General features: G+C 40.0%; 1 protein-coding gene across 4 annotated transcripts in view; it reads right to left on the bottom strand.

Annotated features, from left to right (window-relative positions):
- Window positions 1-6132: 6132 nt before the first annotated feature.
- The window catches only part of EIF2AK2 (eukaryotic translation initiation factor 2 alpha kinase 2), a 38952-nt gene continuing 27535 nt past the window's right edge, over window positions 6133-17549 (bottom strand). For all 4 annotated transcript variants that reach the window (XM_082745311.1, XM_082745310.1, XM_082745308.1 and 1 more), the window contains 6 exons: window positions 17320-17439; window positions 15569-15749; window positions 11864-11992; window positions 8109-8210; window positions 7089-7142; window positions 6133-7012 (listed from right to left, as the gene is read on the bottom strand). In XM_082745311.1, the coding sequence (XP_082601437.1) occupies window positions 6890-7012; window positions 7089-7142; window positions 8109-8210; window positions 11864-11992; window positions 15569-15749; window positions 17320-17439 (709 nt within the window). In that variant the 3' untranslated portion in view covers window positions 6133-6889. The remainder of the gene's footprint in view (window positions 7013-7088; window positions 7143-8108; window positions 8211-11863; window positions 11993-15568; window positions 15750-17319; window positions 17440-17549) is intronic.

The raw sequence follows: 17549 nt of genomic DNA, 5'->3' as shown, positions 1-17549 counted from the left end.
CACTTTATTAAAAATAAAGTGAACATTATTTAGTTTTAGACACATTTTGTAGGATCAAGCACATGAAATTCTTAATACTTTTACTTCCCACCAATTCAAAAGCACATACGGAGTTTCTGTTTTATTCAAGGCAGTACACTCACTGCCTTGGGGTATACAAAAATGAGAGACCCTGTCCCTGCTTTCCAGAAAGTCACAAAGAGTCACATAGAAATTCCTGCAAGGCAAATTGGTGAGCATAATACTGAACAGCAGCAGTACTAGGGAGAGGTTTCATTGTGAGTGGGGATGATGGAACACAGAACTTGATCCTGACGATAACCCGGGAACACAAAGTTATAAGAGTTTCAATGTGACCCAGCATTTCCACTCTCAGGTATTCGCCCAAGAGAAACAAAAACATGAGTCCACGTAAAACTTGCCCATGAATATTCCCAGTAGCATTGTTCGTAATAGCAGGAAAGTGGAAAAAACGCAAATGTCCATCAACTGATGAGTAGATAAATAAAATGTGATCTGTGATCTATCCATATAATGGATAATTGTTGGCAATAAAAAGGAATGAAATACTGATCCATGCCATGACATGGATGAACCTTGAAAATATTATACTAAGTAAAAAAGACCAAATGTTGTATGATTCCGTATAAATGAAATGTCCAGAGTGGGCGATTCTATAGAGATGGGAAGTAAATCCATGATAGATTAGTCTTTGGGGGAAGATGAGGAATCAGTGCTAATGGGCCTGGGTTTTCTTTTCGAGTGACAAAAATGTTTTAAAATTGTGATGGCTGCACGACTCTGAACATACTTGACAACACTGAACTGTTATGGTTTAAATGGGTGAATTGTACCGTATGTGAATTTTATCTTAGTAAATTTTATTTTTTTTAAGATTTTACTTACTTATTTGACAGACGAAAATCATAAGCAGACAGAGAGGCAGGCAGAGAGAGAGGGAGAAGAAGGCTCCCTGCTGAGCAAAGAGCCTGATGTGGGACTCAATCCCAGGACTCCGGGATCATGACCTGAGCTGATTAACCCACTGAGCCACCCAGGAGCCCCATATCTTAATAAATTTTATTTAAAAAAAAAAGATTTGAAGTAAATATTAGGTAGAAACCGTAGTAGAAAGCCACTGAGCGCAAAACCTTATTCAAGTAACACAGCGAGCCTGTGTGGTGGGTGCTCATTCAAGTAACAGTGAATGTAGGTCACGAAGCGGGACCCTCCAGAGGAGTTGGCCCTGCCAACACCCCGATTTCAGCCAGTGAAACTCATTTCAGACTGCTGGCCTCCAAAACTGTCAGAGAATAAATGTGTGTTGTGCTCAGCCTCCAAGTTTGTGGTAATTTTTTAGAGCAGTCATAGAAAACTGATACAGGTCTCAAATTAACCCCCGAAGAGCCACACATATTTGAGAGAGATTGTTACCTCACAGTTTTACCTATTACACACTTTTCAGTCAGAGTTTAAACCATTAGTGAGGCCACTGTACATCAATCAGCTGTAGTGCCTCCATCTGAGACCTTTCTGCAGAAATGTAGGCTTGGGATAGGCCATAGTCACAGATACAGAATCACAGACGTTACAGACTGGCTGGACATAAAAGTAAATATCTAAATGGATTGTCCGTCATATTCTGTTCCTCAGCCTGCCTTCCTCTATATGATCTCCCTGGGCAATCCCCTAGATTCAAAGTTAAGCTGCAGGGGTTGCTTCCAGACAACATACACCTCATTCTGCAGGTGTTTCCATCCTTTTGGCTGTGTCCCTATCGTGCGTTTCCTACAGTCTGCTCTACATCTTTACCTGAATATTCTGACTGCAACACAAACATGGCAGCATCTCCACATGAGAGCTCCCATGTTACCTCACTGTGCGGACAAATGTACAGTGGCCTCGCGACTGGCTTAAATTCCAACAAAAAACTGTGTAATAGATAAAAGTGTGAGACAAAATAGCTCTCAAGTATGTGTGGCTCTTCAGGGGTTAATATGATTGAGGTCTCTATTTCCTGTCATGGCATCCTAATCCAGCCACATGCCTTCAAGCAAACCTGGAGGCAATGTCTGCTGTACCTTCTCCTTAATCCTCACAATTAGTTCCCAACTCCTCTTAGTCCTAACCCCACTATTTTTTCCAGGCTGACACAGCCTCTCAGCATTCTGGTCTTTCAAATATAGTCTCTTCCTGCTTCAACCCATTCTGAGCATACTGTTTTAAAGAACCGGTTGGGTCACACCCTTGCTCAGCAAACAAAGACCTAATTTGCCACCTTTGGAGGTTGCCAGGGCACCAACTCATTCTAAAAATAAATACCCCATCTGTCCCATTTAAGTTCTTTATAGAAGAATCACAGATGACAAAGAGGTCTGATAGGATCCGAAAATCCCTGTTTTGCAACCCCTAAAGAAATAATGGATCCAACAAACAATCATCAATGGTTGCCAAAACTGTTAGGTGGAAGATGGGTAAGAAACCTGATAGGACATGACACCCCCGGAGCCCACCAATCAATCTTCAGATCACCAAAATGAAACAACCAAACATATTCCTCCCAAAGCGATGCCAAAAAAAGTATCCAGCATCACCAATGCAGCATTCTTGGGGGAAAAAATCGGAACCAGAATCAAATCAATCTTCTAGTTCTAACTAGACACCATGGGATGTTATCAGTCAAACCCTGAATGAAGGAAATTCTACAGGATATGTGATCCAGCTCCTTCCTCAAATGAATGGCAAGAGGAAAACATTGAAAACAGAGGTAAGTGTTATGGTAAGAGACAGTGATGGATCCTGATTTAAACAACCAGTAAAAATATTTCTTTTGTGAAGAAAACTGAATACATTTAAGATTATTGTGTGATGATCAAAGAAATCTTATTAATTTTGTTGAATGAAAATGTTATCGTGGTTTTGTTGAAATTCAAAAGATCTTGTATCAGAGATACGCTTTTAAGTATTTACAAGTGAAATTATATAACACCTAACATTCATTTTAGAATACTACAGTAAAAAATTTTTTTAAAAAAGGGACAGATATAACAAGAAAGGTAGAATATTGATCGTTATTGAAACTGGGTGATGGGTACACAGAGTATCGCTCTACTTTTCTTTCTATTTTTATAGATTTTATTTATTTATTTGAAAGATAGCAGGGGTTGGGTCAGAGGAAAAGAGACAGCGAGAAGCAGGCTCCCTGCTGAGGGGAGCGTAAAGCCTGACTGGGGGCTCAATCCACCACCATGAGATCATGACCTGAGCCAAAATGAAGAGTCGAATGTTTAACCGACTGAGCCACCCAGACGTTCCCCTTATTCTCTGTTTTGACATATGTTTTAACATAAAGATTTATTAAAATACGAATAATATTAGAATCATTCATTATTCTATAATAAAAAATGAACATGCCAGGAACCTCAAGTTATGAACACTCAAGTAGGGAATGGATATTGTGAGTTTATGTTTCTAGTCAGTGTCCTGGATAATGGAGTCTTGGAGAAGCTAGTATTTAGACTTCTAAACATTTCATCTCAGTTACGTGAGTGTGCACCTATATGTGTGTGCACATGGATATGTCTTATTTTCACATATTTGTCTGACCTTATGGATGTGGAACTGGTGCAGTTGCACAAAATTCTGTGTTCAAGAAGTGCCCCATGCTTGATTTTTGAACAAAGTCCTCATGTTTTGATTTCACTGGGTCCCACAAATTATGTATCTGGACACACACACACACACACACACACACACGTATATGCATAAAAGCTAAATCACGTATGCGCATTAATAACTTCTATATCCTCCAACGAGATTTATCAGTTGTTCAGCTATTAACATTTCACCCCATTTGCTTTCTCCTTCTCTTCATGTACATAATTGATTTTTGCTGAACATTTGAAAGTTGCCAATATTGGGGCACCTGGGTGGCTCAGTCAGTTAAGTGTCTGCCTTCGGCTCAGGTCATGATCGAGCCCCACGTTGGGCTCCCTGCTCAGCGGGGAGTCTGCTTCTCTCTCTGCCTTTCCGCCACCACTACCCTCCCACCCCCTTCCTGCTCTCTCTCTCTCAAATAAATAAATAAGCAATCTTTAAAAAAAAAAAAAAAAAAGAAAGAAAAGAAAGTTGCCATGATCATGCACTTCACCCCTAAGTACTTTCTCATGCATTACCTAAGAATAAGACATTTTCCTGCAAGACAATATCATTACCACACCTACAAAAATTATCCTCTATAATGCCATCTAATATGCAGTCAATATCCAAATGTTCTTAATTGTCCTCAAAACAGCTTTTTTTTAAGATTATTTATTTATTTATTTATTTGAGAGAGAGAGAGAGTGAGTACAAGCAGGCAGAGCAGCAAGCAGAGGGAGAGGGAGAAGCAGGCTCTCCGCTGAGCAGAGACTCAATGTGGGACTCAATCCCAGGACCCTGGGATCATGACCTGAGCCGAAGGCAGCTGCTTAATTGACTGAGCCACCCAGGTGCCCATGCTGTTCTGTTTTTTTTTTAATATCTAAGATACAATCAAGATTCAAGCATTGTATTTGGTCATGATATCTCTCTAGAGAGTCTCTTACTACTTAGAATACTTCCTCTACTTTTTTTTTTTTAATGATATTGGCTTTTTTTTTTTGAAAACCCCAAAGTAATTATCTTATAGAATGACTCCATTCAGGGTTTGTCTAATAATTTCTTCATGATTGAATTTCAGTAAAATGCTTGGGCAATAAAACTAAATATGTGATAGTGTATAATTCTTACACCAATCACATTAGGAGAGGCATAATATTAGTTTGTCCCACCTTCAGTGATGCTAGATTTAACCAAGTGGTTATTGAGAAGAGGATGAGATCTTTCCATTGCAAAGGTGAATTTCCCCTCTTCCCCTTCTGATATAACATCTGTGGGATTATGCTTAATTCCTGTGAAGATCTTGTTCCCCAAAGCCTTTCAACCAATAGCTTTAGCATTCACCAATAAACCTTCCCTTTGTCACATACTCCTTTGGGAGTTGAAAACCATATTAACTGCTTTTAGTAACTTTTTAGAAATAGCCATAAGCCAGGCACTTGGGTGGCTCAGTGGGTTAAAGCCTCTGCCTTTGGCTCAGGTCATGATCCCAGGGTCCTGGGATTGAGCCCCACATCGGGCTCTCTGCTCAGCAGGGAGCCTGCTTCCCTTCTTCTCTCTCTGCCTGCTTCTCTGCCTACTTGTGATCTCTGTCTGTCAAATAAATAAGATCTTTAAAAAAAAATTTTTTTTAAATAGCCATAAACCTTTATAAAAGGATTTTCTCTATAGTTTTCTGCTTAGCCTAAATTTGGCTCATTTTAAAAACTGTAAAATTGGGGCACCCAGGTGGCTCAGTGGGTTAAAGCCTCTGCCTTTGGCTCAGGTCATGATCTCAGGCTCCTGGGACTGAGCCCCACATCGGGCTCTCTGCTCAGCAGGGAGCTTGCTTCTCCCCACTCTCTCTCTCTGCCTGTCTCTCTGCCTACTTGTGATCTGTCTGTCAAATAAATAAAATCTTTTTTTAAAAAACTGTAATATTATATGACAATTTTAGAATGGTAGTTGGTTGCTCTAAAATTTAAATCAACTTTCAGGTTCTTCCAGAATGCCACCCAAATTATCTTCTGCTATTCCCTCCAGCAATCCAGGGAAATAAATGAGTATATCCAGTGCTCCTCAGGTATATCTCTTCAGAACTCAAGCCACGCCTCTTGCCCATTCAGTTCCTCTCTACTCAGTTAAACCCCTCCCCTACTTGAAGTCTCACTGGAATGCCAGGCCTAAGCCCTGCACCATGATACTTTAGTAGAAAGGAGTCTCACATGAACCTCTCCACATTGACTACTTTCTGTGCTTACCTCCTGTCTTCCAGCGCAGCTGTATCTTTATATCTGTGTTCTAACAGATACAAAATGTATTTAAGATTTAAAAAAAAAAAAAAAAAGAATAACTAGGCAGTAAGCAGTAGTAAACTCAACAGTCAGTTTAAGAAAAAATGGTGAATTGTTACCTTTGCAGTTCACCCCCCCCCCCCACCGCCAGGTCACAACACTTCCGTCCCTTCTCAGAGAATCACTATGGGATTTAATATTTCTTACTCCTTTCTTTCCCTTTATTGTTGGATCGCACTTGTTTGCATTTCTAAACAAAATTATTTCATTTAGCCTTCTCTGGAACTTTATGTGAAGAGAACCATTCTGTCTATATTTTCTGTAACCGGCTGTTTGTTGAACATTATGTTCCTATGAGATAAATCATGGTACTATATTTAGCTTATCATTCATTCATTTTCACTGCTATATAGTATTACAATGTGTGAAAAAATACAATTTATTTATCCATTCTTCTTGTGATGGACATTTTTTTTGTTCTTTTGGCTGTTACAAACAGACTTTCTATGAACATTCTTGTAGGCATGCACATGGAAATGGAATTGATGGCTTTGAGGGTATATAAACCTTCAGCCTAACCAGATCTGACCAAACTGTTTTCCAAAATCAAAAAACCACTTATCTTTTTATGGATATCATATTTCTTTAATGAGCTGGTTAGCTATCTAAGACAGGGAAAGATCTTCTTATATTTTTTGGCCCAGAAAGAATGAATACTTAACATTTATTAATTGATTGATTCACTAATAGAAAAAATTTGAGAGATTCCCTATGTTTATAAGGAGATAAAACAGGAAAATAAGGCAAATGTACAAATGCTTTTGAAGTTAAGAAAAATTCAAATCTTCCTAAAATGTAGTGAAAAATTAAGGGAAAATTTAAAATAGAAGGTAAATACCATCGGTAGTCCCTAGAAGATTTTAGACAGTTACAGAAAAATTGAATATCCAAAGTAGGATACTTTTTTTAGAAGGGCTCTAAAACGTGCTTCGTTCCTTTTTCACTGCAACATTTTTCCACTCCTTCAAAGTCTCCAGTATTTCAGAAGCATTAGGTCGCTTTGTGGGATCATGTGACAGTAATTTCTGCAGAAGAAATTTCTGTAATGATAATGAGTCAATACTAAGAAATAGAACATTGCAATAAATAAAATTATGATTATTTTCAAGTGCTTACTTCTCTGGCATCAAACACATCTGGGAACTTCTCATCCCTTAGCGCTTTAAAAATCTGAAAATAAAACATATAAAATCGTTAGGAAATTCTTTACTTGGGAGGAAAACCAAAGTTGCTTCTCAGCCAAGAAGCATGCAGGATTTCCCTTCCCCACCTTGCTCCATCCTTAACAACATGATATGCTGAAGTGTTAAGGACATCATATGCATTATCTCCCTTCATCCTTTTTGGAATCCTATGTGATAGGTGTTTCATTACCCAGTTGTACAGAGAAGGCTGTTGGCTCCAGCCAAGTTCCCTTTATTGAGCCTCAGACCAAGCTATCCAGTTGCCTAATGCCTTTAGGAGCAACCCATTGCCTCCATAAGAAAGACCATCATCTTGCCTTCGTCCAGCCCCAACATGTCTTTCCAGGGCCACCAACCATCCCTTCCTTGTCACTTATATACTCCAATAAAAATGCCACTGCTTTCTATCCCCACATTCTGCACATTGCTGTCTGAAGGCTGGACTTGCCTTCTTTCTATTTGGGGTCATTAGAAGTGAACCAATCCTTCAAAGCTCAGATTAAACCGAAATCCCTGTAGCTAGCAAGATCTCTTTCCTAGCCATCTCCACAAAAAATCATGTCTTCTCCCAAAACATGTATAGCATTCTCTTATTTTCCTTTCTAGAATATAAGCTCCTTTAGAGCAAGGTTCATCCATTTTTATAACCCTGTAGCACTTAGCACAATGTCTTATACAAATCAGGCAATCAATAAAAGTTTACTGACTGACTCATGTAAGAAACAGCTGTCATTTTATGAGGTGTACACACCTCTGGAAGAAGACCAAAGGTTTCTGTCTTAAACAAAAAGCTTTGGTTGCCCAAACATGGAAAAGATAAAATCTGTATTTCTTTTTCAGTCAACATGAATATATTCAAGCCAATCCTCACATGAGGGTAATTACCGTAGAGCACTTCGGAGATGACTGCAAATAATTTTTGTTGCTTAATTCCTTTTGTGAGATTATTTACCTGTATTGTTTCTGAAAGAGTGGGACATATATAAAGAAGTTCTGCCAGAATTAGCCCCATAGCAAAGATATCCACTTCTTTTCCGTATTCTGGTGAAGAAATCTAAAGAGACCAAGATATGTTTACACTCATTACTCACGCAATGTAAAGATCCATGTCTTCTGAAGCCAAGATATCTTATATCATGTAACAAGACATTATTTGTTAGCAACACCCGACTACCCTGGTTCAATGCTGTCACTTAAGAGCTGCATCAACCATGTAAATTAACTTTCAAGGGTAGAATAATCTCAACCCTAAAATGGGGATAACAAAAGTTTCAACCTCAGAGTTTGACTACAGTGTTAAATAAGATGCACCATAAACAAACAAACAAATAAATAAGATGCAGCAGGTAAAATAGTTAAAACAGTTCTCACTAAGCGCCTTGCATGCAAATGTTCATAGAGATGTAATTCTAAAATTCTGACTGGAAGCAATGTGAATGTCCATCCATGGGAGAATGGATAAACACATCGTGGTCTATCAGGGCAATGGAATAGTACTTAGTAATGAAAAGGAATAACCTGTTGGCATCAGCAACGACTAGAAGTTCTCCAATTGACATTACTTCGAGTGAAATAATCAAATACAAAAAGATACATAAAGTATGATTCCATTTATATGAAGCTCAAGATAGGGAAAACTAATCTGTGGTGACAGAAATCAGAGCACTGATTTCCTCTGGGAAGGAGGGATGGACTGGAAAGGGCCAGAGGGAATTTTCCCAGGTGAGGACAGGGTTCTACATTTTCATAAGCTTATGGGTTTCAAAGGAATGTGCCTTTGTCAAAAATGTGCATTTAAGATATATATTTTATGGTATACAAATCATCCCCTAACAAAATTATTTTCAATTTAAAAACCCCTAAGAAAATGAAAAGCACAGGGAGTCTGGGTGGCTCAGTCAGTTGAACGACTGCCGTCAGCTCAGGTCATGATCCCAAAGTACCAGGATCGAGTCCCAGGTCAGACTCCCTGCTCAGTGTGGAGTCTGCTTCTCCCTCTGACCTTCCCCCAACTCTCTCTCTCACTCTCTCTCAAATAAATAAATAAAATCTTTGAAAAAAAAAAAAGAAAAAGAAAAGCACAATGATGAACGAATTTTTAAAAAATATATTTAGGACTGCAACATAGGATGCAGGAGATATTTTTAAAAGTGGGATTGGGAGGGAGACAAACCATAAGTGACTCTTAATCTTACAAAACAAACTGAGGGTTTCTGGGGGGAGGGGGGTTGGGAGAAGGGGGGGTGGGGTTATGGACATTGGGGAGGGTATGTGCTTTGGTGAGTGCTGTGAAGTGTGTAAACCTGGTGATTCACAGACCTGTACCCCTGGGGATAAAAATACATGTTTATAAAAATAAATAAATAAATAACAAATTAATTTTTTTTTAAAAAAGTGGGAGTTAAAGGGGAGCCATCAGCCACCTGTTATCTTCCATTTTCACATTCCACCAAAAAATTTTATCTCTGTGCCACATGGTTCCCAAAGAGAGCAGGTGAATGTGCTCTTCAATCTAGACTCTCAAACATCAAAAAGATGAAAAATAGATAATAAAGTATCAACCAAAATATATAAGCTCCTAGAGGAATGAAATCTACATAGAATACAAACGTTCACAATCAATAGCTGTAAAACCACATTCGTAACAGCAATTTTCACTAGAGCCGAAAGGTGGAGCAACCCAAGTATCCACTGATGGATGAAGAGACAAACAAGCTGTGATCTATCCATACAATTTGTTGTACGGATATTGTTGAGCCTTAAAAAGGAAGGGAATGCTGACATATGCTACAGCATAGGTAATATTGAGAATATTATGCTGCATGGAAAAAGCTAGTCACAGAAGGACAAATACTGCATGATTCTACTTACACAAGGTATCTAGAGCAGACATATTCATAGAGACAGACAGCAGGATGGTGGTTGCCAGCGCTGGGGGAGAGGGGAATGTGGAGCTATTTGAGAGGTGCAGAGTTTCAGCTTTGCAAGATGAAAAGAATTCTGGAGAGGGATGGTAGAAGTGATTGCACTAAAATGTAAATATACTTGATGCCACTCAACTGTGCACTTAAAAATGGAGAACACGGTAAATTTTACGTTATGTGTATTTTTCCAAAATTAAAAATAAATATGTCTTAGAATCAATAGCCTTGTTAATGCCCAATTAGATATAAAGAGGCCCATTTTCACAGCAAAACACTATACATATTGAGGGAAATGCTTTAAAAACATAAGTGGTGTTGGTGAAGAAAAAAAATATTTTGAAACTTCATTGAAGAATATAAAGATGGCCTTCAGGGAGGTCTATCATTGCTCCCAGCTGGGAAGTGAGAGGATGACACCTGCCATCTCCTCCCCTTGGTCTGGGCCATGCAATCTGCACAGGGCCATGATGGGTAGTAATGTACGCCACTCCTGGGCAGAGCCTGCCCAAACACCGGGAGATCCTGCCATGGTCCCCTGCTATGAGGAGAGCAATGATACGGATAGGATGCTTCCTTCAGTCTGGGCTCTGGAATGAAGGAGACACGTGGGACTAAACCACAGCCGGACTGCAGCCAACACATTACGGGGGCAAGAAATAAATCTTTGATATTCTGTATGCCTCTGTGGGACTGGGAGTCACCGGTTACCATAGGATTTCCCAGAAAGGCTGACTTGAGAGAGGACTTGAACAAGGGGAAGGAGCCTGCCAATTTCATAGTATTGGCCAATTCTGAAATGCACTTGAAATGTCATTCTATTCATGGACACCTGGGTGGCTCAGTCATTAAGCAGCTGCCTTTGGCCCAGGTCATGACCCCAGGGTCCTGGGATGGAGCCCTGCATCGGACTCCCTGCTCAGCAGGAAGCCTGTTTCTCCCTCTCCAACGTCCCCTGCTTGTGTTCCCTCTCTCGCTGTGGCTCTCTCTGTCAAATAAATACATAAAATCTTTAAAAAGAAAACAAGAAATGTCATTCAACTCAATAATTTTACTTGAAGGAACCTATCACAGATAATGATGGAAATACTTGTTTTTAGAGTCAAAGATAAAGGGGAAAACATGTAAAAACTTGCTAACAGCCTAACTAAATACCCATTAGGAAGGAAAGTTACATTAATGATGGTACAGGTCAGCATACAATGTAGTTAGTAAAATGAATGTGCAGATCCACCTGTGCTGAGATGGAAAGATTAGGATACACTGTTGAGTGAAAAAAATTAAGTCACAAAACAACATTACAGTAACTTGTAAAAGCGTGTCCTTATATCTTTATGCAAAAAGTCTCTAGGGGCACCTAGATGGCTCAGTGTGTTAAGCCTCTGCCTTCAGCTCAGGTCATGATCTCAGGGTCCTGGGATCAACCCCCGAATCAGGTTCTCTGCTCAGCAGGGAGCCTGCTTCTCCATCTCTTTCTCTGCATGCCTCTCTGCCTACTTGTGATCTCCCTCTCTCTGTCAAATAAATACATAAAATCTTTGAAAAAAAAAGTCTCTATATACATACATATTTGTGTTTATATATGTTTATAATTCAGAGAAAATTATCTGAAAAGATAAACAAGACTCTATGAGAAGAGCAGGAGTAGAAGGGAAGGTTAAAGAGAATTTCCCATTTTTATTCTACATGGTTCTGTGCTGTTTTAATTTTACAAGAGGCACCTATTATCTCTAGAATTAAAAATTCAAAGGAAGTGAAAAATACATACAAAGGAAAGGGATCTCACCTGCTCTGGGCTCATGTATCGAAGAGTTCCTTTATTACTTGTCCGATTTGTATGATCTCTCAAGGATGTCACAAGTCCAAAGTCTCCAATCTTTATGTGCTTTGTATTTACCATAAATATGTTACTTGGCTACAGAAAAAAAAACAACCCAATATTTAATTTATAAGTACCAATTCAACAGACTGCTGTCACATCTCCAAATCATATTTAACAACGGCTGTTTTTATATTTCTTTATGAGGCATTTACCCTTACATGGGTAGCCCCAAACAGGATACTTAATACCAATGGTATTTAAAGTACCAGCTGAGGGCATAAGGACTTCTCTGTCACCTGAGAAGGCTTCGGGCCCTACTGCCTTCCAATATCGGAAGAGATGCTTAGTGGAAGGTAGATTCTACTCTGCACAGTACTAGAGCATAGAAACCACCAAAAGGCTTGCTTATGATATCCTAATATATTAACAGTGTGGTCCAAAAAATGCGAATTTGAGAGTCTCCATCTCAGGGAGTGGGGCTGGACATCGACTTGGTAGAAGTATTGCAAATATGAGTCCAGGAATCTGTTGGGGATTGAAGAAGAAGCCCTTCAGTTCTCTAAGTTTGAGAGTCTCAGAATGAGTCTCTTCTCGATAAAGCTGTTAAGATATCCTATGCAGAATTTCTCTTGGGGGCTTCCTTGATGTCAATTTCTCCAGGCCCCTGACATCTTCTTGACAAACATACCCCTTCTGCTCTTGAGGGCAGGCCACATTAACTGAAAGCTGATAACTAGCACTTAAGTATTTCTGTCTATGTACGTAATATTCTACGCAGACTGAAAATGGGAGAGGGACAGAATGGGGACTGTTCATTCTATTCCACAATTCTGTAGCTGGTACTGACCAACATTCTAAAGACCATGAAAACAGGAATGTTGTTGATAAGGAGATTAATATTTTGCTCTTCCTGGGGTGCCTGGCTGGCTCAGTTGGTAGAGCATGGGACTCTTGATCTCAGGGTGGTAAGTTCGAGCCCCATGTTGGGTGTAGATATTGCTTAAAAATATAATATTTAAAAATATATATTTTGTCATTCTTGAAAAGGCAACTGTGAATAAAGTGTTGGGCTTTACGTGCACATGCAGAATCTGGAAGGTAATACTCACGAGAGGGCCTAGCGGAAGAGCTGACAGGGAAGAGACCATAAAGCCAGGAAGGCTGACAGAGTAGCTTCCAAGAAGCCCTCCTACAAAGACTCAGGCGGAAATTAGCAGTCAGATTAGCACCATTAACAATGAGGCTGGAATCCAGTGCCAGTCATAAAGATGGAAGGCTGCAGATGCGTGTGGGGTGGGTGCAGGAGAAAACCTTCCAATGCGGTATTCAAGTTACCATGCAGGAATGTTTTGGGTTTGCAAGTGCAACTGCTGTTCCCACAGAGGTCTAAACCCTGAGGTTGTATTTACGATGCTTCTAAATCCAGAAGCTGTATGAGACTAATAAAAATAGCAGATCGCTTCTTATAGTTCATTAAAAAGAAAAAATAAAAACAATAAAGTCACATTTTGTCTAATCAGTTATGGTAACAATAAGGCAAAAAAAAAAAAAAAGTGTAAACTTTATACAGGAAGTTCGGGGAAAAAGGGCTGAATCCACAGGCCGAGGCTGACCAAAGAGCCTGGGCCTGCAGAGGGAAAGAACCCCCAGAAGCTTTTACTCTAGAAACCTCTATGTCCCTCAGCAGGATGTTCAACTAGTTCCCCCCACCTCCATTTTGCTGTAATATATTTTATCGTTGAGGTATAACTGACATATAAGTTTCGACGTATGATGTAATGATTTGATGGTCTAATGTTTCAGATTCTGACAGAAGGTGGTAAATGCTGGTAGACTCTATGCAATACAGACTTCCTAGGGTGAAGACCATCCTCTGGCAAAAACCACCCACAGCTGGTGTCGTGTGAAGCATCAGAGAAAGGTGCCTGCCTTCGTCAGCCTCTTCTCTCAGATGGGATAAAGTAGCAAATGTAGCAGCAAAGCTAGAAAAGTTAGGGGAGGTCAGAAGGCTGAGGAGTATTAAAGTCTGACCTTCAAGCAATTGCAGATATGGAGCAAACACTGTCTGCAAACAGACCCAAGGAAAGATCAGCCGGTGACCAGGGCACAGGCAACATGGGAGATGGAGATGCTAGGGAAAGGAAGAGCCAGGCAGCACCTGTCATTTTCATGGATTCATCCAGAAGCGGGCCTGGGAGTTAATGCCCAAATGTCTGCATTTATTTGCAGATTACTTTATAATTAATTTGCCTAATTTTTTTATTTAACTATATATATGATTTATCCCAAGGTGGAGATATAGCCATTCTACATGTCTTCTTTTGAACATAGTTCTTCTAACATTCCAACTTTAAAATGTACCTTTAAGATATTGTTAAAGGAAGATGGAACCAGGGGTACCTGGTGGCTCAGTCGGTTAAGCATTTGCCTTCGGCTCAGGTCATGATCCTGAGGTCTTGGGAGGGAGCCCCAAGTCAGTCTCCCCAGTTGGTTGGGAGTCTGCTCTCCCTCTCTCTGCTCATGCTTTCTCTCTTGTGCTCTCCCTCTCTCTCTCAAATAAATAAATAAAATCTTCAAAAAAAGAAAGAAAGAAAGCAAAAGAGATGGAACCAAGTGGATTCCAACACAAAGGCCTCAAGCCTCCAGCTACTGGGGGCAGACCAAAGACACACTTTCATGGGCCAATTATTCCCATCTAAGCCCAACAACTCTATACCCAGGAGCTTCTTTTTCTCAAGAAACTTTTTGCTTCATTCCTCATTCCTGGCTTATCGATGAGCAGGGTAAGCAGACAGCCAAGATCCATAGAGACGAGGTGCTTCTGCGGGATCCAGAGTGATCAAGAAGGGCTATGTAATGAAATTGAGACCAAAGAAGACAAGCAGAAAAATGGGTCGAGCACAAAGAACAAAGCCTCAGTGCTAGGATTCCGCATAGCTAGTTTGTAATGGGAGGAGGCAGGTTACAGGGAAAAGAGATTGGGGGACACCGTGTAAAGCTCTCCTGTCCCTTCTTTCATTTTGACGAGAAGGGGTAAAATGGAAAAACAGCTCATCTAGACCATGAAAGAAGCGAGGAAGTCCACAGAAAACAAAATACAAAGGTATGCTATGTGTTCCAAGTTTTGGATTACTAGTTTACCAATCGCAGGGTAGAAATGTCTAACCAAATCCCAAGAAAATTCTAGACTCTGGACCCAGTATCTGGGACTGCCCTCAAGAGTAATGACTTAAGAAATTAGGAGAACCACCTTCCCAAAGCCAGTCACGGGAGTCCCTTCTGCTTCCCAAACAAGCCTGAGTAGCGGTAGAGGCAGGGACAGAGCGGCCCGCTGGTGTGCAAGCCACAGTAACCATCTGCACACGGATGTTCAGCTTCCGAAAGCTACTGGTGCTTGCACCCTGAGTGTGACGAGCGGCCAGATAGCAGCAGAAGTGAATGAGCTCCTGCCTATAGGGCTCATTCTGACTGTCTCAATAAATTCATTTGTCCTAGAGGTCTTCTGTGTGCTGCGATGGAATGGTATTTGGGGCAAGTTCTAGATCCATTCTAACTTTAAAGGATTTAAGGATTTTTCAGGACTGCCCATCAATTCTAAAACTAGAGAAGGTAAATTTAAAAATGACTATATCATATTTGTCAAATCTGAACAGTACATTTTCCATTTACCTTAAGGTCTCTGTGAATTAGCTCTTTGCTGTGTATATACTCTACACCTTCTGCTATTTGTCCATATAATTCCAGAGACAAAGGTTTGTCAGGTGTCTTGCCTCTTCTTTCGTCAATCCATTTCTCCAATGTCCCCTTGTCACAGAATTCCATTTGGATGAGAAGACACTTGATCTTTGACCTGGATATAAAATTCACAGTACGTTACAATTAGCAATAAAAATAAATTCATAAAAAATAACCTTTCTTTTTAAAATTGTACTTTATCTCCTTAAGAATCCCCAAATATGTCTCAAAACAGAAATCTAAATATAACAAACTTGACCAAAATATAATAAGTCATCTTTTCATTTAAATACTAAGTTCCCAAATGTCCAGAGCTTTACTTGTGAACTATAAAGTATGAGTCTGACCATTCTTTAATGGCGAAGGATCCTGGATCACCTTTGCTAATAGGAATAAGAACATAAACGCGATGGAATTAAAGAAAACCAAAGTTCATCACTACATAAAAGAATTCTGGAACATTTTAATTTACCATCAGCCTACTGAGTTCTTTTTTGTGGAAGGCCTAGAACAGGCACCTAGAGATGAAAAAATGAATTAGATGCCATCCTTGCTGTCATGCGGGTTACGGTTTAGTGAGAGAAATACATGCAAAACAAATTGAAAACAGCATAAGGAAATGTTCTCAAAGAGTAGTGCCAATAAATTCCTATGACATACCCGTGAGGACTGAGTCTGCTAACCATGCTTTTATGTTGCTTTCTCAACTAGCTTGGCCTCAATATTAACTTAAATTCTTTGAACTTATGTTGGCTAGAAAATGGGAAGAGAAAGCCAAGAATTTGCTAAAAGCTGAAGAAGTCCTGTCTGTATGCTGATGGTCCGTAACTCCTGAAACTAATGATAAAGCTCTCAATTACCTCTCCACTATGGGGTGGCTGGGGCTGGAGTCGAGAGTCAATAAATGAACAGGACCTCAATGTCCTCGGGATTTCTGTGAGGATAGTCCTCAAGAAACACTGGCTGGCCTTCAGAGGGACATGCCAGGTTTTTAGAACCTTCCAGTCCTTTGTCAAGGGCTTGAGACAAAACATGAGTGATACCCAGTGGAGTACCCCCATCACAGCTCATGGTCTTACAATTATTTTCACTGTCCACCATTCCACCATACGTGGTATAACTGTATTCAACAGAGACTCCTTGGGGCACCTAGCTGGCTCAGTCGGGAGAGCATGTGACTCCTGATCTCAGGATTGTGAGTTCAAACCCCTCATTGGGCATGGAGTCTACTTAAAATTTAAAATTAAAAAAAAATTAAATTTTAAAAAGAGAGAGACTCCCCACCCACTTGACTGCACTCCACCAACCAGGGGCCTCTGAGAAGGACAGGAAAGTGCTAGAAGCTGAGGACACGCTTCCAGCTGTAGCATCTACAACACATTGAAAGCTTCTTCATGAAGCTGCGTTTACAGCCTGGCTTGAGGTTGGGGCACATGAGCAAGCCTACACATTGAGGTTCTGAAAATAGCTGAGGATAGTTAAAAAAAAATAAATAAATAAGGAAGTTGGGAGCAAGGAATAGGAGCCACGAAAAGATTGCTAGTTATTTCCTTATCTGGTGAATAGAGACATAACAGAATTTGTGGTTGTGATATTACTAATTAATGGCCTTAACTGGTGGCCCACAGTTTGTAAATAACAGTTTCCTCCATCCTATTAGAGCTACGAGAATTCTTTGTAGTTACCTTGAAGGATTTTCGCTGTCCTCAGGATGGTAATCTTCCCCAGCCCAGCAATTACAGTACTGAACAATATTTGGGTGATGAAGCTCTGCCAAAGCTTTTACTTCACGCTCTACCTTATTCCTTTAAAGAAACAGGGAAGAGAAAAGTGTCATTATACATCCCTGTAAAAACTACAAGTCCAGTAACAGAAGACAGCTACGTGTGCTTCCTTATTCAACGGTCACCCTGGT

Source organism: Mustela nivalis, assembly GCF_964662115.1.
Source record: "Mustela nivalis genome assembly, chromosome: 8".
Taxonomy (NCBI): domain Eukaryota; kingdom Metazoa; phylum Chordata; class Mammalia; order Carnivora; family Mustelidae; genus Mustela; species Mustela nivalis.
Note: the sequence above shows the minus strand (reverse complement) of the source record. Positions and strands in the feature narration are given on the sequence as shown.